Source organism: Asterias rubens, chromosome 7 (assembly GCF_902459465.1).
Source record: "Asterias rubens chromosome 7, eAstRub1.3, whole genome shotgun sequence".
NCBI classification, from domain to species: Eukaryota; Metazoa; Echinodermata; class Asteroidea; order Forcipulatida; family Asteriidae; genus Asterias; species Asterias rubens.
In genome coordinates, this window is record NC_047068.1 from 12,390,953 (window position 1) to 12,416,450 (window position 25,498).

The following is a 25,498-nucleotide window of genomic DNA, read 5'->3' on the forward strand; positions in this document are numbered from 1 at the left end:
GAAAAGTAATCATAATTCAAATTCATTCATAGTCAAATAGATTGATATTTTTATTTACAGAAAATATACAATATAATATAAGCAATAATTATTAGAAAATATAAGATGAACATAAACCACTTGGGCAAATTGATTCCATCAGTGCACACTTCCTGCAAATGCCAATGTAAAACGAATTTTGACGTCACAGGTGTTTTTTTTTTGCAGTGAATGTTTTGGAGGAGTTGAGCACAAGTCAACTGAAGCAAACTATATGTTGTGAATTTGCTACGTCAAAATTTGTAAAGCATTCGCAGGAAGTATGACCTGGGCTTTACTGTACTACCTTACAAGAATATGTTCGTGTACATGTATAATACTTGATGGCCTGTGTGTGCAGTTTTAATTAAACCATGAAATCTTTGTCTGTGATTTGGTTGTTCAAATTAACATCACTTAGTTTTTTTATTGCCAAACCATTGAGTCGAAGCCCCTTACACACAAGTTTATTTTTGACAGTCGGCCTTGAACTAACTTCCATTGAAGTGACAAAATTTGAGCTTCACCACCTGCCCTGCTTGCTGTGACATCTTCTGTTTGAAAACCAGTTTGTGTCAGCTAAAACAAGCTGTAAAAATTAAGCAATGATGAAGCAAAATGAGCAACAAACCTTTATTGAAAAATCTCTGGGAAGCATTTGGAGGGGCACCAAGGCTAAGACAAGGGAAACAGAGGCCATGGCCTCCGTGTAATAGACCGATCCAGTAGGCTCCGCCTACGACGCACGTGTGAGCAAGAACACATGGGGCTCTCCATGCCTTTCTGCACGACTCTGCCGCGCGCGCCAAGATACGCGCACGCATGTCGGACCTTAGTGTCGGACCTTAGTGTCGGACCTTTGTTGCATTGTGATTGGCCAATATGTAATGGGGCGGAGCTTAATGGATCGGTCTATTCCAGGCCTGAAGGTATCCCAGGTAAAGTTCTCATAGCACTTAGCAGACGAGTTGTGAATAATATTGTCAGTTTGTATTGTAGCATTGAAATGTTCAGAATTTTGCTTTTGAAAATTAATATCAATGCATTGGTAACTCATGCTTGGTCATGCAGTCTGGCAGGGTGGTCTTGCAGCAGCAGTGCTTGATGGAACCCCACTTGGACACCATCGTGCAGTTGGAAGACCAAAACCCCGCTGGATCGATGGACTCACCAGATGGTGTGGCCTCAGCGTAGCTGAACTAACTGCGGCTGCCCTACAGCGACACAAAATCACCACTGCTCCAGCCACACAACCAGGAGAAGTGGACGGTTGTTGCGTCAACGAGCAGCAGCCTACGATGATTGATGATGGTAACTCATCTCTAGATAAACCATAGCATTTTATGAAATCCAGCCCAATCTGTTCTTCTTTCCATGGTATGTCAACTAGAACTTCCATTGTCACTCTTGCATACAGGGTACCTGACATAGAATTGACCCATAGGTCTTGTCATCTCACTGTTGTCATAAGAACTGTTTATACGCAACTGTAGCAGCATCTTGATGTGTACAAATGACCAACACTTGCTTGAACTTCTCAAGGAGCATGTAGACCTGAGAACGATTGACATTCTCATAGTACATGATTTCCTCAAGATGATGTCGACCGCGGAAATACTGGCAAAGTCTGCAAGAAAAAATATCAAAGTAATTAAGAAATTCCAAGCATAAAGTTATGGAGTGCACAGATTTGTCAACTAAAGGCCCGGTCCCACTGCAGCGATAACTAAAACGATAACGATCACGACGCAAAGAAAACACGATCTATTGGTCGAATTGCTCCACGCAGAATATGCACACGCTCATTCAACCAATGGAATGCGTTCTCTTTGCGTCGTTATCGTTATCGTTATCGCTGCAGTGGGACCGGGCCTTAAGGCTCAATTACATAGAGCTGCTTCAGCAATGTAGGTATGCACACGCTTACTAGAATAGGGTTACCAGCCAAATTTTTATTGCAATTGCCAACATATGCATAAAGTAATAAATCAAGGAAAATTTGGGCTTACATGGTCATCGAAGTTGCAAACAAAACAATGAAGAAAAAAATACCCTTGTTGCATAGAATTGTGTGCTTTCAGATACCAGAGAAAGGCTTCATGCCTGAAGCCTATTAACATGTAGCCCTAGATGGGGATGATCATTAAGCCTGGGCGACTAGTGAGATTTACTACTCAACTAGTCGCGCCTCAAATAGTCTGACTTCGACACTATAGTCACAACTATATACATGCGTATATTAAAATTTATGCTGAACAGATTGAAGGATTGTATCACTGATTGTGTTTCGTAAGTTAATTATGCTGTTGTGAATAGTTGTGAGTGACACAATTGGTTCACCAAGCAGGAAGTTGCAACCATTAATTTTTTGTAATAGTTGTGGCAGCTTGATTAACTGAGTAGTTGAGAGACGGTAGTGGCGACTCAACTAAGCAATCAAATTAATTAACGATCATCATGCTCGGTACCTCACCTTGCAAACAGTTTAAGATCCTCTGGGTTCCTAGCAGCAGGCACATTCATGACGCAGTGTCGCTCCGTCTCATTCAGATTCTCCTTCAGCATGTCCATGACTTTCTGTCTGCTGTGACTGTGTCCCTCGTTGTCAAGAGACAGGGTAGAGTAGGAATCTAGACTGGTGCTCAGCTCGTCGGAGTCCACTAGAGTAAATAGTAGATGAAAAGAAATTACTTATTATCGTATATCAAAAAATTTGGTAAAGCAAAGAAGTTTGCTAAGCAGTATTTTTCTGCTTGACAGCCTTATGATATTGGACTAAACGACATAAAGCTTCTTAAGCAGAAAATTTTGCTGAACTATTTTCGAAAATTTGCTGGATACCAGTTACATTATGGAACAAAAGACATCACATTTTGGCAGGTAACCTTATTCTTATAAAAAATTATTATCATTTTGTTTGTTAGTAATTACCGTTTATGAGCAATATAGAGGATGCCCTATTCCACTGACATCATGGTTTATTGTTACATTGGCCAGGGCCCAATTTCATTGATCTGCTTAAAGCACAAAAATAGCTAAGCAAAACAAAATTATGCTTAACAGAATATGGTTTCCAGCCACATTACTACATGTAATTCAATATATAAAATCTGTGACTGCTATCCTGCCTTATTTTGACTAAAAAAACAATTTCAAACAGCGCCTCTATAAATTTGGGGCCAGACCACTGCACAAGGTAGGGAAACTTACTGGACATATTTAACACCCCTGTGGCACTGAGCTTATCCAGTGAGGCTGCAGACATTGGTGACGAACCTGACGCCTTGTTTGGCTGATCGAGAAGCTTGACTGGTTGGTCAGTCGGAATCATGAGGAAGACATACGTGTGGAGCTGAAATCAAGACGGTAAGTGCGTGGAAGGAGGACATAACAAATTACAAGAGAGGCATAAGCAATTGAATTAGTATATAAGAATGGGTTTTGAGATAACTGAGTGTGAAAGAAAAGATGACGCTGTCCTCCTTCTAAGGTTCAAAGGAAGAAAGTCCTAATATCAACGCATGTGAGGTGCACTTTGATTAGCTGCATTTTCATTGTGGGGTGCAGACCGTATTGAACATACCATGTATCAGGCGCACAATGTACACAGTAATGGAGACCTTCAGCTTGTTTTATGCTAATCTGAACTTACTTTTTCTTTTTTCCCCGAGTACCATTATTTAAAGGAAACGTTGCCTTGGATCGGTCGAGTTGGTCTTTGAAAGGCGTTTGTAACCGTTTGTTATCAAATGCATATGGGTAGAAAGATGTTGTAAAAGTAGAATACAATGATCTACACAAATTTTTGACTCCCATAAATGGCCGACCGTGTTAGTTCGCAAAGTAAAAGGAAAACCACGCAATTTCAAGTCAAATTCGTGTGGATCATTATATCCTACTTTTAAATTATCTATCTAACCATTTGCATTTTATAACAACCTGATTTCAAACCCTTTTCAACGACCAACTCGTCCGATCCAAGGCAACGTGTTCCTTTAAAAGGATTTTACAAAGGGTTTTAGGTACAGAAGTTTTTTTGTTGGTAACAGAGCTTTGGGATCACATCGATCAGATATCAGACCTAGCATCTTGAACACAGAAACAATAATTTCAAGATGGCTGACCTGTATTAAGAGCCTCTTCTGTAGCAGCCACATTAGAATCTTCACCTTCTCTGCCTCGTTCTATCAAAGTGAAAAGAATCAATCATCAAACGAAAAACATCTTCAAGGAGCACTATGCTTTTCGATAGGGCGCTTTGAGCTATAAAAACCTTTTGTTATAATAGTAATATACAACATTTATATAGCATATCATACATAGTGTTTCTAAGCGCTTAACAATAAAACAATTGGAATAAACAGAATAAAGAGCAATTCCCTGAAGCAAAATTTTGAGAGGTAATTACAAAAAGTCCTTTTTACAAGACCACACCAATTCCAAGGAAATAAAGTTGCTCTCCAACGACCCATCCCCAACCCTAACTGGAACCCAGAGCCACTCAGTCACCTGTTTTTCTCCGATGTTGACAACGTCGCTGAAAAGATTCGGCTGGGAAAATGCAGAGAGTGCCTCCGTTAAATTCCCACCGCCAGTCAACTCGTGGAACTCCTCGTGGTAGGGTGAAGTTCTGTTAAAGGGAAGGTAAAAATTTGGTAATCAATGACATTAAGGGCAACAAAAACTTACTTTGTCAGAAGTACAGCAGATTTTAGTTGTATAAAGCATTTTGAGAATCATTTCACTTCGAAGTAAGGTGGTTGTGGAAAAAAGATATCAGTCCAATTTTTTTTGGTTCAATGGTACAAAATTTCCAAATTTTCTTTCAGTGGAGATGAATTTAATAGATGATTGACTTTAGATATGAAATAAGAACAAATCTAGTATTGGCGATTGGGTAAATCAAATTTGTAATCTGTTTATTTTGTTGTTGATACCCTCGGGCAAAATGAGTTTCAAACAGTTAAGACCTCTTAACTGTTTGAAACTCATTTTGCCGTTTGTTTGTCTTTTTATGTTTGTTTATGCATATTGAACAAAAACAATAGTCAATAGAAACAACAAATTAACTCTTACACTGATGTGGGAGCTCTTGGTGATAGAATGTACACATTGCTGCCGCAGATGGGGTAAAATATGGTGGCTTTACCCCAGTAAACCAGATGACCTACGATCTGAAACACCTTGGGGAAATAAGAAAAACAAATTTGTAAAATGTAATTCTAAAGTCCAGCTAAACAAGGAATGATATTTGCTTCATTGTAAATAGAAGGAACATTTGATACATCCTGCCTCAATATAAATCAGAGCCAAACATTTATTGTTATCGCTGGTTAGATTTGTTTAAACAAAAAAAAGGCTGAAAATAGCTTCCTTTTTTGTTCAAAATCTGCAAATGAATTCTTCCATCAAATGTAACAACACATTCCAAAATGGTAAAACCAAAATTAATATCATGCCTGTTTTATTCTGCACCTTTTCTCACCTAATTTATTCCAATACTGGCAAATATAAACAAATGTAACATAACATGTGACAAATTTAACATACTTAAACTGTTAACAAAAAGTAACTATTAATAAATAGTAAACTTGCGGGTACAACCGTGTATGTATCTCTTTTGAGGGAGTGTTGGCTCAGAAAAGAGCCAGTGTGGTCTCGATGTTTCAAACAGCATTTATACTCTTATAGATACTTCTTATTCTTCACACCATGCTAAGCTCCAAACACCATTTAGACTGTTAACATTATTACTAATATGCTGGGGGAACAAAAATGAAGCATAGTGTTTTTTGACCTATCGGACAAAATAAAAAAAGAAATAAAATAAAAATGTTTTTAAATTCTTTGTACCTGAGAGAGAGCAAGATCTGTGTCTTGGCTGAGTTGCTGAAGGCTCTTGAGGGGGGAAGACATCGTTATGGCACGGCGAATCGATGGGGAGCAGTCCCTAGGCAAGGAGGCGAGGAGTTCTTTGTCATCTTCAAGGAGGAGGATGGCGTGGTAGGGTCGGATCGCAAGGAGGCTCTGCTCAATGATCTTTGGCTGCTCAAGAATGAACGACAATTCAATTCATAGATGTTTGGCATTTTGGATAATTCCACTCCAATTTAAAGGGATTGCATAACAGCATCCTTATTTCTTGTTTAGGTGGGTTCAAGTCCCCGTCTTGACACTTGGGTCCTTAACCAAGGCATATAATCATTATGCTTCGTCCTTCAGATGGGATGTTAAGCTGGAGGTCCCTCGTAATGTGTAATGCAAATAAAAGAACACAGTGCACTTATCATAAAGAGAGGGGGTTCACTTAGAATTTGCTGGTAGGGGCTGCTAAATGCACTGCTGCACCTTAGTGCACCGTAGGGCTACATAAATGAGTCTCATAATTCACGAACTTTAAAACCTGTCTTAAAAAGAGTCTATCTTTGTTCAAGCGCCGTAAGCACCTGTATAAAGCCTAGTTTATACTTCCTGCGGTTGCAAATTTTGAGGTCACATATTCGCTTGACTCAGTGCTTGACTTCTGCGAATCATTGCAGCGAAAACAGAGCTGTGACGTCAAAACTCGCTTCTCATTCGCAGAAAGTATGAACCAGGCTTTAGACTCCAATAGTGTTTTTATTATCATTCTTACCTCAATGGTAAACATTTGATCCACATTGTGTACTTTGTGCGGGAGACAAAAACTGACTTCAATCCAGTGGTTGATAAAGACATGACATACTCCTTTTTCGCATAACCTTCCGATGAAAAAATAAACTTGTAACATTTATAGAACGGTCAAGGTTCGTCCTGTACATGGGGGAAGTTTTTCAAATCTTTTCATTTCTGTGCAGTTGGGGTTGTTGTATTGGTTTCTTGCCTCACCTTCTACCTCTAGGACCCCGGTTCAAATCCCGCCAAGCCACTATGTGGATTGGGTTTTCAGTCACTAACAGACTGCGATGAAAGTGGTTTCTTTCCCCATTTTCTACCTCTAGGCGACCCAGCCAAATCCCGCTGAGGATTGGGTTTTTTGAGAACCCTACTTGACTACGTAGGGTTCTCCTGGAATAACTCTCTGGGGTTTTCCTACTCCAACATGCTCAAACTAAAACTTCCTTCCTTTTCTTCTCTCTGCTTATTCTTTCCAGCAGCACCCTCAGTGTGAGACAAATTATTTTTACAAACTTGCTGTACAGTGTTTTTGCACTGTTGCAACATTATTCCACTTACCCCATGAAAACTTCTCTGAGATCTGTACAAAGCTTGCTCTTCATCAGCATAATGTAGAATGGAGATTCTTCAGCATCTTGGGACAACATGAAAAAAACAACATGTTGTCATGTTCCCTGACTATAAAAGCACACATGTGTACACTTATGCTAGTTATCCCAAGGAATTTTGATCAAGTTCCATGCTTTTCCTCATTGAACCCAAGTCTCAACACTCCTGGGGTGACAGGTCTTTTTTCTTCAGCTGTGTGCGACGAATCTGGAACTCTCTACCACAGATCTTGTCTTTGTACCACAAAATTCAAATCGCTTCTCACAATGAATCTTATGTCCCAGGTTTTCAAGGACTAATTTAGTTGTGTCTGTTTTCTTTCGTTTTGTTTTGGTTTTACTGCTCCTTGAACACCCAGCAGGGTGGATATGTGCACATTACAAGTCTTTAATATTATTATAAAGAAGAAATAAGAAGAGATCAAGAGGAAGTAACTAAACAACAATCCAACCTTCGGGCATAGCAGCCACCTCATCATGAGCGGACATCATTATAACTGCTTGATGGCTGAGATATCCGCATCGTCTCTCTTCGTGCTTCAGGGCCACGACCAGACGTTTGCTGAGATCATGATAGCAGCCAACGACGGAGGGATCGGCGCTTGCCTGCAATCAAATTATCAGTATTAATGATCACTTTTTACTTTTACAAATCTTTTGTCAGAATCATTTCAAACCATTCAACTGCACAGTCAAGTAGTATGTAATTTGTCAGTACTTTTTATCCCTTGCTTTTAATACTTCTTGATGTAATGCAGGGTTGACCATTATTCTCATTTGAGGTATCCCAACATATGCATTGAAAACCGCTTGTTGCGCAAATTTGTGTGCTTTCACTTGCATAAAAAAGGCTTCAGGCCTGAAGTCTTTTAATATTTAAGTGAGAAATTACATCTTTCTCAAAAACTATGTTACTCCAGAGGGAGCCGTTTCTCACAATGTGTTATACTATCCATCTGTTTAACTCTCCGTTGCTCATTAACAAGTAAGATTTTAAGCTAACAATTATTTTGAGTAATTACCAAATGTCCAGTGCCTTTAAGTAGGAACAATAGCATGTTGTAATTTACTATTTGTGGTTGGTTTCCAGTTTGTTTTTCCCGAACCTTGTTAAACACTATATTGTTCGCTTAAGCCACTCTTTGAAAATTGGTCCAAGGTACTTACATGAAGTACAAAGACCACATTAAACATGGCCATAGTCCGACCCTCTCGTCTCGATGAGCCATCCTGTCCCTTCTGCCAAACAAAAACAAGTAAAACTTATTTTAGAAAATTAATTCAAAACTTAAATAGTGTTTGTTACTTTTTGGTTGACTGTGAAAAACTGGACTACAACCTGTCCCTTTCAGCAGCTACTTCATCTGCTTTTCATTTGAAGACGTTAGAGCAAACTGATTGAAACGTAGAGCTGTTACACCGCCTGTTCTTTTCAAAATATTCCCACCTACATACATTTTTGTTACAAGTTTTTTGAACCTCTCACTTTAGATTTGTCAATGAGTTGACCCACCACTTGAAACCATTTGATTATATTGGTTGAATATAGTTGAGCAAGTGCACAGAACTAACTGTGTACATGTGTGTACTTTGTAGATCTGCGTTTACTATATGATATCATATTGCAGGCTGGCATACAGTTTATCTATCATTCAAAACCACATTGGATGGTATTGAATGGTCAAACAGTAGGAGGGTTGACTGTGTTTTCTTGTGTGGATGCATTTACCACATGATGTCATATTACAGAGTGGCATAGTTTACCTATCATTCAAAACCACAGTGGATGATATTGAATGGTCAGACAGTAGGAGGGTTAAAGAAATCTACAAAAGGGTGGACTCTTACAATTTTTCTGCCTCCAGCGACAATGGGAGTTGGATGACCAACAAATTTGACATCATCGATGGTCAGTTCAAAGCGATGGTCACACAGGCCGGTCCCAGTGGTCAATATGTGAGCCAAGATTTCATCAGAGTAACTGTCAAATGGAAACAACAAGTAATTTAAACAAGTTTTTCATAACAAATTATTTGTCCCACCATGACAATGACTAGTTACAAATGTGACTGTGTGTCGAGGAAGTGCTTTATTAGCACTTGTGAAACTGAGTACAGGGAAGGTATAGGCTTGGTAATCAATCTAAAAATTAATGGTAATTAAACCTTAGTAGTGCTCAGCTTTCGAAGCATTTTTCGAATCATTTCAGTAATGTGGTTATATGGAAAATATCAGTTTTTATCCCCCGAAATTTAAATTTCAGAAACATTACTGTCAGAAGCAACAAATGTGTCAACCCATTTTAAAAATGAAAATTTGCACAGTCTGAACATACCCGACCAACTTCCCATGTTTGATACTCGACGTTGGTCTACAGTCATTAGGATTGTCCTCTGGCACCTGCTGGGCAAACACATTATGCTTTCTGTCTGCAAAACAAATATAAGCAAAATAAAAACGTCTTAATTTTGATAATTGTTGGAATAACTCTCCTTCGCAGATGCACATTTTGTGGGCTCATACAATAATTGCTACCAGAAAGTTTCAGAAATCCAGCGATCAATCCTTCTCAATAAGAGTTTTCAAGCGAACAATGTGTAGGTTGGATGTCTGTGTTGGATGTCTGTCGTTATTCAGCAGAGTACATATAGAACAGTACTACATCTGGAAAAGTTTCCGTATGGCGCCACCACTTTTTCATTCGATATGAAATAAAATAGTATCTAATTTACCTCAATGAGATATCCCTTTTAGTTTACTTAGTAAAAATGAGTGAAAAAGTGGTGGCGCCATACGGAAAGTTACCCCAGGCAAATCTGGTTACTGAATCATATGAAAGGTATGGGTAACAAAGTTTTAAAAAAGGAACCAACAAATACCCCCCCCCCCCCCCCACTACCTGTAATTAGTAATAAAAAATTAAAAAACATAAAAACACAAAATTCACAACATAGCGAGGGCGCCACCACCTGTTCAAAACACGCCATGCAAGTTCCCAGACACTCATCATGTGCTAAAATCATGTGACACCGACAGGAGGACCGCCGCTGTTTTATTTACTTGACTAAAGACCGCCATACTTACTCTTCTGCACAACTTCTTTCTCTGATTCTTCTTGGTAAGGATACCTGAATAATAATCGATTTCCTTTAGACCCTGCAGAGACTAATATAACGCTTAGGGGAACCGATCTTCCAGACATTTTAAGGGCGATGAAACTTTGCTAAATTTCCACCACTTACCTTGCCTGGTACCTAAACTTAGTATTCTCCGTTTACATACGTAACATTGGCGACCTGGATCAAGGAACCCGACTAAGGCGGCGTTGACAGCTAGTTTCAAATAAAAACAAAAAGAAGTGTGGGTGTGGCCATGGGATGGGAGGGGGGGGATTTCTTCTTGAATCTTGGTGCCACTCCCCCCTTTTTAAACCTAAAAAATATGTCTTTGATTGTTACTTTTTAACAAATTTAATTTAAAAGTAGCTGTGGACACTGGTTCACACTTCAATCAACCAGATTCAATCTACATAAAAATAATAATATGAATCATGATTGATAATAAAGACAGGATGTAATTTTTTTTAGTTTTGGCTACCACTTCCCGGTCCCATGATCATATGATCATGATGATGAGTGCCAGCAGAATTATCCTCGGCCTATCCTCACTTTATGTTTCCCATTCCCAACATATGCATAAAATAAAAAGGATAACTTTCCGTATGGCGCCACCACTTTTTCACTCATTTTGACAAAAAGGGATATATCAATCAGGTAAATTAGATACTATATTATTTTATTTCGAATGAAAAAGTGGTGGCGCCATACGGAAACTTTTCCAATAAAAAACCTGTGAACATTTGCGGAAATATTTTCAGATCCGGAAAACTTTCCGTATCCGGAAAACTTTCCGTATCCGGAAAACTTTCCGTATATCCATAATCCTGCCACATTTTTTTCACACATTTTTTACCAAAAGGTAGCTCATTTGAGTAAATAGTTAGATACCTTTGAATTATTTCATAGGCAGGACACATAAACTTATATCCACTAATTAAAAAAGCCTGAAGTCTTTCTCAGATTAATTTTTTGGGGTGACAAAAAATTATCTCCTTTTGTGGTCTAAATAAAGTACATTGACATTACTTCAAAGGGTATCAATAATACCGACAGCTCTCCAGTGCAGCTCTTAACCAGGTTTTATGGTAATTAATTAATATTTTGAGTAATTTCCAAAGGTATACCCTCCATTTAAAAATGTTTAGATTGAGAAAATACTGCATAGTATTACCCTGTTTTTTCTTTTATTTATCAGAATACTTCCCTTTCCCCCCTCTCTTTCTCAAGAATACTTGAAATGATTTCAACGTTATGGTTTTAGCTGCTATTGAATAGTGTTGTTATTTTTTTCAGTAGTACGTTTTGGCTGGCCCAAGATGGAAGCGATCAGGTTGAAGATAGCTGGTTTTAGCTGCTATTAAATAGTGTTGTTATTTTTTCAGTAGTACGTTTTGGCTGGCCCAAGATGGAAGCGATCAGGTTGAAGATAGCTGTTTTTAGCTGCTATTAAATAGTGTTGTTATTTTTTCAGTAGTACGTTTTGGCTGGCCCAAGATGGAAGCGATCAGGTTGAAGATAGCTGGTTTTAGCTGCTATTAAATAGTGTTGTTATTTTTTTCAGTAGTACGTTTTGGCTGGCCCAAGATGGAAGCGATCAGGTTGAAGATAGCTGTTTTTAGCTGCTATTAAATAGTGTTGTTATTTTTTTCAGTAGTACGTTTTGGCTGGCCCAAGATGGAAGCGATCAGGTTGAAGATAGCTGGTTTTAGCTGCTATTGAATAGTGTTGTTATTTTTTCAGTAGTACGTTTTGGCTGGCCCAAGATGGAAGCGATCAGGTTGAAGATAGCTGGTTTTAGCTGCTATTGAATAGTGTTGTTATTTTTTTCAGTAGTACGTTTTGGCTGGCCCAAGATGGAAGCGATCAGGTTGAAGATAGCCGCTCGGAATTACTGCAGTAAAGAGAGTTGGAAGAAACGCTTTCCAATCAGTCTATGGTTGCCCAGATACAGACTGCCGTTTCTTCTTCATGATGTCATAGCTGGTCTCACTGTAGCGCTAACCGTTATACCTCAGAGTCTGGCTTACGCCAGTATAGCCAAGTTACCTGTGCAGGTAAGATGCAAGGGTATGGGTGGAAAGGGTTGGGGCCTAGACAGACTTGAGTCCTTTTCACACTACTCTATTTCCTGGGGTTGCCTCCCGGGGTTAACGACCACCCCTGCTCCGGGGCTGTAAATACCCTTGGGTGTCATTGAAACGGCAACCGGAACCCTGTGGAATAGGGTCACAGTGTAAATTGCGCTGGGGGGTAACCATGGGATTAAACAAATCCTTGATCATCCCCAGGACTATATTCCATGCAGATAAGAGATACAGTGTGAAAGGTGTTATGGCTTATTATTATAACTCTTGGCTTTGTTTGTTGCGAGTCTTTATTTGTGCAAAAAAATACTGAGTGGCCTGACTTTCTGATCCCAGCACAGAGGGTTGAAACAACAGGCGACTAACTTTTTTTGCTTTGATATCATAGGTCCTTTTGGTTGGTAAAGCTTCTTCCATTTTCTCTGTATATCTGTGAATAATGAAGACATATAATTTTGCAGGGGAGGGTGATTGGTCAGTTGAATTGCAATTAAATAACCTTACATTTACTTATAAAGTATAAAACCATCTTGATCTGTTTCTACAGTACGGTCTCTACTCGGCGTACATTGGCTGTTTTGTCTACTGTTTTCTTGGCACCTGTAAAGACATCAGTGTTGGACCCACCGCCATCATGTCTCTCCTTGTGGCTAGCTTCGGCAAAAAGGACCCCTTGAATCCCTTACTCCATGACCCTGTCTATGCTATCGCCTTAGCCTTTCTCTCTGGAATAGTTCAGTTCATACTTGGTGTTCTTCATTTAGGTGAGTATGGAAAAATGGTTTTGCTGTGGTATTTATACAGGGCTTGGTACTTTTTCATGTTTAAAGACCAATGTGTGAACCCAGAGAACTATTGTGGAAAGTTTTTTTTTTTTAAATGTTGCATTACTTGTTCACAGAAGGCACTCATTATGGGTTTCCTCAAACTTCTGAACTTAACAGTGACTATTATAGTAGAGTAGGTGGTTTATCCTGGTGTTTCTGGTTGATGTGAAGCAGTGGTTACAGGAGTGTGTTTTGGCGACCCCCAACCAAAAACTGTTTCTGACGTCATAACCAAAACGGTAACCGAGCTCACAAACAACTCGGTTATCGTTCAGTCTGAACAGCAGAACCAACGACCAACAACCGAAACAGTTTTTGGTTGGGGTCGCCAAAACGCACTCCTGGTTTCCTTCCGATACAGTGACTATTATGGAAGCGGTAGGTGGGTTTATCTCTGTGTTTCTGATTCATTGGAAGCTCTGATTACAGATTTGCTTTGGATTATTATGAAAGTTTATCCTCTGGCATTGGTATTTCTGCCTCATAGCAAGGACCTTTGTTTTCAGGTTTCCTTCTCAGGCTTCCAAGCTGTAGTGATAAACAAAGAATAGGAGAGATTTACTCCATTGTTTCTAGTTCACATAGCAGACGTCCCCCCTTTTCCATTTTCAGGCATGAGAAATTTCAGACTTTTATCTGATGTCAGACTTGTTGTATGTCTGTCTGGTGAAAAAAAATTTTTTTTGTTTTGTTCAGATTGAAAGAAATCTTACTTTTTGATCTTCTTCTCTGCTGCTGGCTGAGGATATTGCCCACAGAAGCTCCTTTGAACCTATAACTCCAGGGGTTACCAAAAGGTGGAATTGACATCATTTCGAACTACCTACTTACTTTTGTTATGATCGTAGCTTCAGACTTTTTTGTCCGCATTGAATCTCAACCCAGCATTTTGTAACAAATAAATTAACAGGTGTTTTCCATTATTGTTACAGGAGCTCTAACTGGTTTTATCTCGGCCGGTGTCTTAGCTGGCTTCACTTCCATATCTGCCATCACTATCGCATTCGGACAAGTCAGACACGTTCTTGGCATTAAGTTTGAGTCGGACTCATTTTATACCGGCTTACTTCTCACATTCGAGCATATAAAAGAAACGAAGTAAGTTATATACAGCCACATCTCTTGTGAGATTTATATTTTAAGGTTGATCTTTTTGGCCCAAATTCAGACTTTTTTACGGCAGGGCTGATAAAAAATGGCCCTTTTACTTATCAGGCATGTGATTGGTTAGGATTTGTCCTGATTTTAGGATTTTTCACTGATGTCCCGGTACCTTCGAATTTTCTTGACAGAGTCAAACTTGCCATCTCAGAGACTTGATAATGTATAACTCGGGGCTGATTTCATAGAGTTGCTTATGTATATATAAATGTTGGTGATATTAATATTATTGATATTGCACTTTGTATCCATGGGAAAGGGCTCTTTAGCAAATTCCGCATTATTATTATTATTATGGCGTGGTGTGTCATGGCTGAGCGGTTAAGACCACCGGATTCAATCTCTGGTGTTTGATCAGCAGAGTGTGGGTTCGAGTCCCGGTTGTGACACTTGCTACGTAAAATTGGGGAGGTAGTGCTTTCTGCTCTACCGGCCTGACGATAACCAAGCTAACATCCGTATGGACTGTTAAGGGGGTAACCCTGTTTCAGCCCTAGGAGTAGGTGGCAACGGCCTCTGGAATAAAATAATTGTAGCCCACACCTTGAAGTGGCCTTCCGGCCTTGTGTGTCTGGCGACATAAAAAACAAATTTAAAAATAAATACAAAAATTATAAAATCCATACTTCTTTTGTATCAAGAACATTGCAACATAAAAATCTAAAACATATTTTTGTAACCAGTTGTTTCCAACTTTGTTTTCAGTCCTTGGGATGTTATCATTGGCTTAGGGAGTATGGTCATTCTGCTGATTTTTCAGGTGAGAAGGGGCAACCATCTTGTTTTTCTTGCATTCAAAATCGATGCAATGTTTTATACTGATATGAAATGTGCCATTAGTGTGTCTGACCTGGTTCTTCTGCTGCATTCTTCTCACCCATACACCCTCACCCTTCTCCTGCTTTGGTGAGATGTAGAACAAAGAGCTATTCCAACAGCTTTAGCCAAGTACTGCAGCTCTTTGGAACTTGCCTGTTGCATGTTTCCCTCCATCCTACAATCTGGACTAACTAGACTAGTTCTTATTAAGTGCCTTTTACAACAACCGTATCGCTGCCCTGGTCATTGGGCCAATAACATTCCTTTAAAGGCAGTGGACACTATTGGTAATTACTCAAAATAATTGGTATCATAAAATCTTACTTGATTACGAGTAATGGGGAGAGGTTGATAGTATAAAACATTGTGAGAAGTGGCTCCCTCTGAAGTAATGTAGTTTTCGAGAAAGAAATAATTTTCCAAGGATTTGGTTTCGAGACCTCAGGTTTAGAGTTTGAGGTCACGAAATCAAGCATCTGAAAGCACACACTATTGTGTGACAAGGGTGTTTTTTTATTTCATTATTTTCTTGCAACTTCGACGACCGATTGAGCTCAAATTTTCACAGGTTGGATTATGCATATGTTGAGATACAGCAAGTAAGAAGACTGGTCTTTGACAACTACCAATAGTGTCCACTGCTTTAATCATTCTCAGCTTCCTGGGGAGTAGGCCCAATACAGCCCCTGGCTGCCGTGGCGCTCAAAAAGCTTTTACAAACACAATATTAGCAACATCTGCCATCGCAGGTACCCATGTACACCCCTGGGTGGAGAGAAGCAATTAAAGTAAAGCATCTTGCTAAGGACACAAATGTCATGATCAGGATTCGAACCCCAATAACTTTAACCACCAGAATTTGAATTTGATGCCCTAAACAGCTCAACCATGGCACCCCACAGAAATAAGAGACAAGAAATAACTAAATAAATATTATGTCATTCCACTCTTTTTTTTACTACTGATTGATGGGTTGTTTGTGGTTTGCTAACAGTGGTTAAAAGGTCGTGCAACGAGATGGGAAGAAGATGATTCCTACACACCACCCACCTGGCAGCTGTGTACATGGAAGTTCTTATGGCTCATAGCAACAGGTGGTTATTATACTAACTATTTTGGATTTGGGGTTGAACAAAGTAAAATTTGAACCAACGACTTGCGTATTAATTTGACTACCCTCTTCTAAGTGAGCTATCTAGCCCTAAGTTGGTGGTCTCCCTGCTTTGTTTTTGTGAACAAATACAGTAGGAAGAGTAAACGTTGGGATATTTTAGAGGATTTTGGTGGCGCGGGAACTCTTGATTTTAGATTTGATAACACAGAGATATAACCTAGAATAAGTTTGGAAGATGTAATGGTCAACAAGTCAGTGTACTGAGGGATCTTGAGGTCACAGCCTAGCTGCAGGCCTGATACTTCACGGAGGCAACGGAGGCGATTGCCTCCGTTGCCCCTTGCCATTGCCTTGGTGCCCTTGAAATGCTCCAGTAGAAATTTACAATTTCCTCATAGGGTGCCCTTTGCCAAAGAGAAAACGCCTTGGTGCCCTTGCCCTTTCAAAAACGAAGCATACAGGCCTGTAGGAATGTGTGTTTTACAGGAGTGAGCCTTGGAATGGCAGAAGATATGGGCCACCTGTTGGTCGCACAGCAGTTTTTTCTCACAGTAGTACGAGGACATACCCATACTAATTTTTTCACGGATAGAATCTTCTTTTGTTTTTGGTATCTAGGTCGTAACGCCATCGTTGTCCTCGTCACATCGCTCATTGCGTTTGCGCTAGAGACTCAGGGATTAGGAGATAAGATTTCAGTGACTGGAAACGTCAAGGAAGGATTGCCGCCATTTCAACCTCCAGATTTTAGCAAGCCGGATCTATTCAGTGTATGTTTGTATGATAACAGCGTTATCATGTGTTTTTTTTCTCTTCGTGGTAAACGATGATAATATTATCACCATCTCTGAGTTGACTTAATATCGGAATGGTTCTGTACAGGAACCATAAGCGGAAGGTTCTCACAAGTTACGAACATATAAATAACAAAAACAGGAAGAAGAAAAAACACACAGCCGACCAAGATTGTCAATTTCATTCCTCATTAAACAAAATATTTGTTTGATTAAACTAAAAACTTGGGTTTTTTAAGCCAGGAAAAACCATTAGAAACTTATGATGGTGGAGATCTTTGACATTAAATATCTGGTCCATTTGTTCTTGACTGATATGTTGTATTATACAACCATTCAATATTTAAAAACCAAAACTAGTGGATTCTTAAATTAAATGTATTTGTTTAAATTTTCACTAAGCTGAATTCCCCTAAACAAAACTGGTGCAGGTTTTGAAAGATTAGTCTACACAGACTTGCATGGAATTGTTGCCAAAAATAAGAATGGCTCACATAATTTGTGAAAGTCGTCTTACCAACTAACTCCTTGATTGGTTGATTCTTCGCAGGTGATTGGCTTAGGAATAGCGATGGTTCCACTGATTGGCTTCCTAGAAACCATAGCAATCGGAAAAGCATTCGGTAAGAATACTTTTCAATTGACCTCGGTTCAGCCATCTTGTTTTTTCTTTCATTCAAACCAATGTTACCAAAATGAGTCTGGAAGAGAAATAGTCTGGTTCCTTTTAGTGTTATGGGAATTGGTATTGGAGAATGATAGTGGGTTCAGGGAACTAACATGGCAATTAAAATTTATATACTTTGTGACCAGTGACATCACATGTTCACAAAAGACCCACCAAGCCTGGACTAGGCACAATTTGTACAGAGCCCAACGGAAGAAAACATAATGGAGATTGCATTGCCTAATTTTTATCATTTGTTTATATGATGAAAGGGGGCATAAACTTTTATAACTCTTGAATTTTTGTGGAAATTTTGAAATAAAATGTAAACTCTCCCGTATTACCAGTGTAGTTGCCTGGTAGAAAGTCCCATAAATGTACATTTAAGGTCACACTTATTGTAAACATATTCAAGTGAGTTATGTCAATTGTGGACTGAAGAAAATGTTGAGGGTTGAATCTGTTCTCTTGTCGGTAGCCAATGAAGTTTCCTAAGTGATGGGGTAATATGTTCTCTCAAAGGTGTGGAACATATTAAACGAGCTGCACTATTATGTAATCTTTGAACTCTGTCCAATAAAAAAAAAGTTGCATCTCTGAGAGTGCTGGCTGCAAAATAATAAGATTCAATTTCAAACCAGCTGTATATTTTATCCAAGAATTTACTTCCAGAGTCTTCCAACTAATTTGAAATTTCTTTTTCTTCATTTGACAGCCCGGCAGAATGAGTATAGAATTGATGCTAATCAGGAATTCATCGCATTAGGTAGGTACAGTCCGAACTGAACATGTTTCCTTCCAGTTATCCAGCTACCAATGGACAACTTTTGAATTAAAACTTGCTCAAGTCATGCCTATTTTCATCTTAAAGTCACTGGACACTATTGGTAAAAGTCAAAGACTAGTCTTCTCACTTGGTGTATCTCAACATATGCAAAAAATAACAAACGTGTGAAAATTTGGTTGTCGAATTTGCGAGATAATAATGGAAGAATAAACACCCTTGTCATACGAGGTTGTGTGATTTCAGATGCTTGATTTCGGGAACCTAAAAAAATCAAATTCTCGGAAGATTACTTCTTTCTCAAAAAGTATGTTACTTCAGAGGGAGCCGTTTCTCATGTTGTTTTATACTATCAACAGCGGATTTATGTTGCCTTGCCCTTTTTTTGGGGGGGGGGCTTAGACGATTGAAAATGTGATTTTAAAAGTTTTTGAAAGCTTAAGTTAAGCATAATTTATTGCCTTTGTATTAATTTGCTTGTTTTGGGTTGGTTTGTTTTTACCAGGTGTGTGCAATATAGCAGGTTCGTTTTTATCTGCATACCCAGTTACTGGTAGCTTCTCCAGGTAATGTGCAAGGGACATGTCTGCTTCAATTGTAATAGGGAAAGCTTTGTCACAACAGTTCTAGATTCCATAAGATAGAGGTTTATAAGATCCAACTTGTTGATAGAACCAAGATCAAGAACATCACTCAAAAGGGAACTGAAGACACACTTGTTGGTTTACATAGACTTACATTCGTTTTAGTTTAACTACATGTTTACAATATTGTTGGTTGTTTATAAATTTCCACTCAAGTAAACAACAAGTCATAAAACATTGGTGTTGATGAAAATAATATATATTGAGCGGAGGGCCATCTAGAAAACCATAAGGCTTGTAGCGGTGCAAATAGTTTACTAATGGGAAAATGGGTGTATTCATGCAAACTTGGAACTAATATATATATATTTTTTTCATTTTCATTTTGTGTATTGTTTTCATTTTGCGCCTTGATTTGTTTTCTTGAGAGGTACGCATTATATATCAATTATAACTATTATTATAAACCATCTTGTTTGTGACTTTTACAGGACGGCCATCAACTCCCAGTCTGGAGTCCGGACTCCCGGAGCTGGAGTCATCACCGGTGCAGTGGTCATCCTGGCTCTGAGCTTCCTAACACCAGGGTTCTACTACATTCCTAAGGCAGCCCTGGCTGCTATCATCATTGTTGCAGTGCTCAAGATGGTCAACTATAAAATCGTTATCGCTCTCTGGAGGTTAAGAAGTAAGTCATGGGTGTTTTGTTTATAGATCAGGTCATGGGGTTGGTGTAGTACAAAATACTCCTAAAAATTGTATGAAAATCTTATAAGAAACTTATAAGAATCTTATAAGGAACTTATAAGGAACTTATAAGAATCTTATAAGGTACTTATAAGAATCTTATAAGAATTGTACAAGAATCTTATAAGAATCTTTCAAAATTCTGAGAGCATTCTTATAAGATTCTTAAAAGTACTTATAAGCAAAATAGTAAGATCTTATAAGAATTAATACGAATCTAAATTTTCTGACAATATCTTTCCTCTCCTTCCACCTCTAGTACCCTGGTTTGAATCATGTCGGGAGGGCACTTTTTGGATTAAGTTTTGACTGCTTGGGTTTTCCCTGGAAAAATCTTTTGTGGTTGGGTTGTGAAGTGTTTATTCTGAAAAGAATCTGTGGTTGACAACTCGTTGTTTCGATCAGTATGCTCTTATCGTCTGCAGGAGAAAGCTGGACTCTGTTGCTAAATGATGCTTAACATGCATGGATTATTGTTGACTCAAACTGGCCTAGAAAACCATATATTTATTTATTGTTATTATTGCAGAGATTGAGCTGTTGGGATTCTTTGCAACCTGCATCTCATCAATGTTTATAGGCGTTGCTTATGGAACCGGAGTTGGCATGGTGTTGGATTTATTCATCTTAATGTATTCGATGGCAAGACCCGGCATCAAGGTGGTGGAGCCACTAACTTCGGAACAGATGACTCAAGATATGCATTCAACTTCTCAAATTCAGGTAATAATAATAATAATAATAACAATAGTAACTACTTCTTACATAGGGCATTTCACAATACGTATCGATGGGCTTTACATTCGTGCCCTGGTCATTGGGCCAATAACATTCCTCTGTCAACAGCCTGGTCGTGGTTTCCCTCTTAGTTTTTGATTTCATTCCCATTAATGTTGTTTTGTCCTTGTCTTTCTCTGGGCGCTTTGCAACCTTAGTAAAAGGGCTTTACAAATGTTATCAATAGTAGCTTCTTTATATATAGCGCTCAGGTCGGTCACCATGGCGTATTATTATTAATATTATGATTATTAATTGATACTTTTGTTTCCCCAGATACGATCCAACTCAGCGGTGATTATCCAAGTCGATCGTAGCATTCATTACCCAGCCGCTGAGTATATCTTTGATACACTCAGTGAACACATGCAGAAGAAGGACTACGCTAGACCGGTTATCTTAGATCTCAGCTTCGTGTCTGAATTGGACTTTACTGTCATTGAGGTAGGCTGGATTCCAGACCATTATCATGGTGCAGCAGTAGTGTTTTTTTCCCTATTCATTCCTGTGTAATCATATCGAGGCTGGAAGGGGAAATGGTCTTGTACCTTTATATAATTTTAAGGACAAAAGGAAGACTCAAGAAGGTCTGAAAACAAGACCAAAATTGATGGAAGAATGCTGAAATCATGGCATTCCACCTCTGGAGCTATTTACTTCAAGGAGCTTTTAGTAACTCAGTTGGAGACAAATAGATCAAAGAATATGATTCTTATTATCTGAAGAAAGTAAATGTTATTGTTTTTTTCAGCAGGAAGACTTAAGTTTGAATTAAGGTTGTATGTCAGTTTTGTAATGATGTTGTGTCTCACATGAGAGTGTTCATGCAGAAACTTTTTGTAATGATGTTGTATATAAAAAAAACACACGATATATCTCATATGACTATGTCCGTGCAAAAATGTTTTCAATGATTATTTATCTTTATGAAAATAGTCCGTGCAAAAACATTGCATCTCAATTTTTTTAATGCTTTTCTGGAAGATACTTCTTGCTCTGACAAGATGTTCTCAAATTTAATTCTGATATCAGGGTTTTCATGATGCTGCGAATGACTTTAAAAAGGCCGATGTTGAACTCTTCTTTGCTTGCTCAAAGGTAAGATTTTTTTTACTTTTGAGGGAAATGAGGAACGTTAATGCAAAATTTTACTTTTTCCCCTTTTTGCATATAGTTAGAATTTGTGCTCTTGATTGTTATTGGATACAGGGTGCATGACAAGGAAAGCCTGATGGGCGAGTGTTCCAAGACTTTTTCCAAACCTCAGCTTTATAAGGCTCCGTCTCTGGGTACCATCTTATACATGAAACACCAACATAAATGTACACACTGCTCCATAACGGATGGCTGACCCAAAGCCAGAGTACAAGCCAAGGTTCCGATTAAAGTGGTTCACAAAGAAAACCAACAAAATGAATTTGAAACAAGAAACACTGACATTCTATACGGGACCTTGACAAACTTAGTACTGGACAAGGTTTTTAACCAACCGTTAACCAACAGTGTGTTTGAAATTGGTTGATTAAAAAAATATGGGAGACAATCACGGTGCATGAGTTACATTGTTGACAAACCGAGACTACGATCGCTATCTTTAATTTCCCTAGTGTGGGATAATAAAGTTCTTATCTCATCTTGTATTTTCTTATTCTTATCTTATCTACTGGAAAACAAGCAGGGGGGTCGATTTTTTACGTGTCTCTCTAAAAAATTCACCGTGCTTTTAACAAAATTGAACATTTTACATTTCATCCACCTTCCCAACAGTTTTTAAACAATCACTCAGGGCCAGTGCAGCCATGAGCAATCTTTTTATAATATTAATTTAATAAATATTTGGTTTGTTGTAACACCATGTGTGTATTTACTTGCCAGGTAGAGTTTGTTCTAAAGCCGTGTTCGCATTGGACTAACGTTTAGACAGTGGTTAACATTCCAAAAGGGGAAACTTACCAGCGTCCGCACTTGGATTATTGACGTGGGTAAACTAACCGACACGATCAGTAAAACACATATCGTCTAACTTCAGAAAAACGCAGTGACCTTTGACAGGGGTGCATGACAGCGAGTTTGCATTGAGTGCAACCGAGCTTCCGTCCGTGTACACAATGCACGATGTACGATATGCCATCACACAATCACGTGGCGCTGCAGGTAGCTCGGGGATCGGATGTGGCTTTTTACCGGGACGGCTTTTACCCTGATCGCGTTCGCATTGGACTTTTCGGCTCGGTTAAACTAACCTGGTCAATTTAACCGGGCACCTTTGGCTCGGTTAAACTACCCATGCGGGTCGGGTAATTTACCTGGGAGGAAAACTTCCTGGGCTGTTCGCATTGGACTTAAAATGGGTAAGTTACCCATTGGCTCGGTTGGTTTACCCAAATTAAGTCCAATGCAAACATGGCTTTAGAGAACTGTCTTTCTTTATTCTACTACCATGGAGTAGATTTATCGGATGTTTGGGAGACTTCTCAGTTCTGAAAAGAACTGTCCTGCTTTTTAACTACTACCCGGGCGGAAGGTATAGAAAATTGGCTGGGACTAACTACTTTTAATATACGATCGTAATTAACTGCACTACCGCGGAGTCAGTTCTTGAAATTGGTCTCAACGTTTTGACTAGCTTGCTCTAGTCATAGCAATATTCATTTATTTTTCCATACACTCTTTCAGCCAAACATTACAGCGCTTCTTCTGAAAGCCGACATAGACAGCATGTCTATATATAGCACCGTAAAAGACGCCCTAGAAAAAATTGAGGAAAAACAAGGTAAGAGTGAAAGATGCAAATCATAGGCTTTAGTAGAGACTTTTAATTTATGGCGGGCAGAGGGCCCGGGTTGATTCGCCTCAAATAAAAAAAAGCAAAAAAAAAAAAAAACGGTTTCTAACATGGTCTGTTTGCTTTTGGGGTCCTTTTTCCTCTTCTTTCTGTTCCCAAATTTCCCCCACTGTTTGGCCTGAATTTTGCCGAGCATTCTCCCGTCCCCCACCTCCCAGGTTGTACGCCAATGATGCAAAACAAGAAATGTATAACTTTAACACAAATATTTTAGCCTTTAAGATAGACTCTGCTAGGGTCAAATAGTCAATAACTCTCTTACAAATGTTTTTATGCCATGTCATGCTTTTGTTGTTTTCTCATAAACATTATTTTTATTGTCTTTTGTTTTTACAGTTTAAGAGCATCTACTGCCCTGACTTTCTGCCATTGATCGCTTCTGCCCTTCGTACACCATCTCTAAACCTTTGCCTGCCTAGCCACAGTCCATAAATGCTGTTCCTGCCTCTAGCGTATAGAGTGCTCGTTGCTGCATTCAAAATAAAACAAACGTTGGATGCATAATCATGGGCCGATTTCACAAAGAGCTAAGATTGATCTGAACTGCAAATCAATCAAAGTTGCTTAGTAAAGTGTGATGTCACAATACAAATCACCATGGTAATACTGACAATTTGTCTTACGATGGATTTTGATGCTTTGTGAAATCAAGCCCTGGACTATTATTCCATTTCAGGAGGTGAGGTCCAGTGAAATGGAAAAGCCAGACATGGATCTGTGCATGCAGTGTATAATAATAAACATTAGGTCTTTTCACACTTTCAAGCTATGGTCTTTGCCAAAAGTGACATGATTCCAATCCTACTTGACTTCATAAAATTTCACAACGGTTCAAATCCACACTGCTTTCATAGCTTAGGACTTGTCCTAGGAGATATACAAAAACATGTGGCTAGGGGGAATAGACGTACACTAGTTACAGAATTATGCCAGTCAGCATGTGTTTTATAACACAGCTCGGTCTTAAATGTCAAATAAGAACAGAAAATGAACTTTGTAGTTGTTGTTCACGGTTCAAGACAAGAGAGGGCGCTGTTACCGCGGGCACTATATTCAAAGACTATTGCCCGCTCTGGTACTGTTCCCGCAATACACGCACGCGTGATCACTAGCCTATATAAGTTCATCCCACGTGACTGTGTTTCATCCAACCAGAATACAGAAGAAGCAATAGGTGTGTTATAATCACCTCTATTCATCATTTTCTGCCTTGCAAAATGGAGTCTTTCCTTCTGAAACATTTATCAGATCAAAAGTAACAATGGGTAATATGGTATTTTAAATTATTTATCCAAGCACTGGTAAAGTAAATTATTGAAACATGATTTATGACAATTCAAATTGAATCATGAATTCTTTGTTGGATCAAAATATCAATGTGTTTTGCCCCTTTGCACCATTCCAATGTCACTCGCAGCTACTTTTTGAGCAAATTTTTCTTCAGGTGAGATGATTGATTGTTTTTAAAGAAGTGAAAATTTGGAATATGGATAATAGTCTAATCTTTCTATTGAAAGAACTTCTCTCCCGAAGTTTACAGTATCTTTCATAATTGCAAATAGAAATCTGGAGGGTTTGGTCGTAACAAGGAGCTATTTCTTTCTTGCCTCTTTTTAGAAAATTTAAGGCTAAGGGGTTGTTAATTTATAAAAATTATTTAATCACGAAAAACATGAACAAATAACCTTTTTTTATATTATTTTTCAGTATTAATAAGTTTAAGATGTATTTCTACAGGTTTTGTACTATTTGTACCAGATGGAAATTCAATAAATATTTTTTGTGTAAGATTGAAAATGCAATTTCACAAGTTTTTTCTTGATTTTAAAGTGGTGTATTTTGTGCAAGCTCATTCTGCCACACATTGGACACATTGTGGTATAAAGTGTACAT

At 38.6% G+C, this 25,498-nt stretch overlaps 2 protein-coding genes across 3 annotated transcripts; one reads left to right on the forward strand and one right to left on the reverse strand.

Moving 5' to 3' along the window:
* Window positions 1–15: 15 nt before the first annotated feature.
* On the reverse strand, window positions 16–10,525 carry LOC117293132 (GATOR complex protein NPRL3-like). The gene is made up of 14 exons (XM_033775354.1): window positions 10,368–10,525; window positions 9,619–9,712; window positions 9,132–9,264; window positions 8,451–8,522; window positions 7,736–7,889; window positions 7,234–7,309; window positions 6,653–6,758; window positions 5,872–6,063; window positions 5,095–5,201; window positions 4,528–4,648; window positions 4,143–4,202; window positions 3,229–3,370; window positions 2,492–2,678; window positions 16–1,645 (listed from the first exon to the last, which is right to left on the reverse strand). The coding sequence occupies exons 1-14, from the start codon at window positions 10,483–10,485 to the stop codon at window positions 1,483–1,485; spliced, it is 1,725 nt and encodes a 574-aa protein (XP_033631245.1). The 5' UTR covers window positions 10,486–10,525; the 3' UTR covers window positions 16–1,482.
* On the forward strand, window positions 10,292–24,150 carry LOC117293131 (sodium-independent sulfate anion transporter-like). Of its 2 annotated transcripts, none has more exons than XM_033775353.1 (16): window positions 10,292–10,401; window positions 12,233–12,456; window positions 13,034–13,250; window positions 14,246–14,411; window positions 15,180–15,234; window positions 16,288–16,387; window positions 17,026–17,177; window positions 17,752–17,824; window positions 18,584–18,634; window positions 19,158–19,218; window positions 19,728–19,924; window positions 20,513–20,706; window positions 21,037–21,204; window positions 21,793–21,858; window positions 23,437–23,533; window positions 23,942–24,150. In XM_033775353.1, the coding sequence occupies exons 2-16, from the start codon at window positions 12,256–12,258 to the stop codon at window positions 23,944–23,946; spliced, it is 1,803 nt and encodes a 600-aa protein (XP_033631244.1). In that variant the 5' UTR covers window positions 10,292–10,401; window positions 12,233–12,255; the 3' UTR covers window positions 23,947–24,150. The 2 variants fall into 2 exon arrangements, with proteins under 2 accessions (XP_033631244.1, XP_033631243.1); XM_033775352.1 differs by having other exon boundaries at window positions 12,236–12,456.
* Window positions 24,151–25,498: the final 1,348 nt, after the last annotated feature.

Coding starts and splice junctions, on each gene's coding strand:
- LOC117293132 (XM_033775354.1), bottom strand. CDS start 10,485: ATGTCTGGAAGATCGGTTCCCCTAAGCGTTATATTAGTCTCTGCAGGG. Junction 3,371..4,142: donor AGAAGAGGCTCTTAATACAG/GTCAGCCATCTT, acceptor TCTTGATTTCAG/CTCCACACGTATGTCTTCCT. Junction 2,679..3,228: donor AGGGGTGTTAAATATGTCCA/GTAAGTTTCCCT, acceptor TATTTACTCTAG/TGGACTCCGACGAGCTGAGC.
- LOC117293131 (XM_033775353.1), top strand. CDS start 12,256: ATGGAAGCGATCAGGTTGAAGATAGCCGCTCGGAATTACTGCAGTAAA. Junction 14,412..15,179: donor GAGCATATAAAAGAAACGAA/GTAAGTTATATA, acceptor CTTTGTTTTCAG/TCCTTGGGATGTTATCATTG. Junction 21,205..21,792: donor TGGACTTTACTGTCATTGAG/GTAGGCTGGATT, acceptor TTCTGATATCAG/GGTTTTCATGATGCTGCGAA.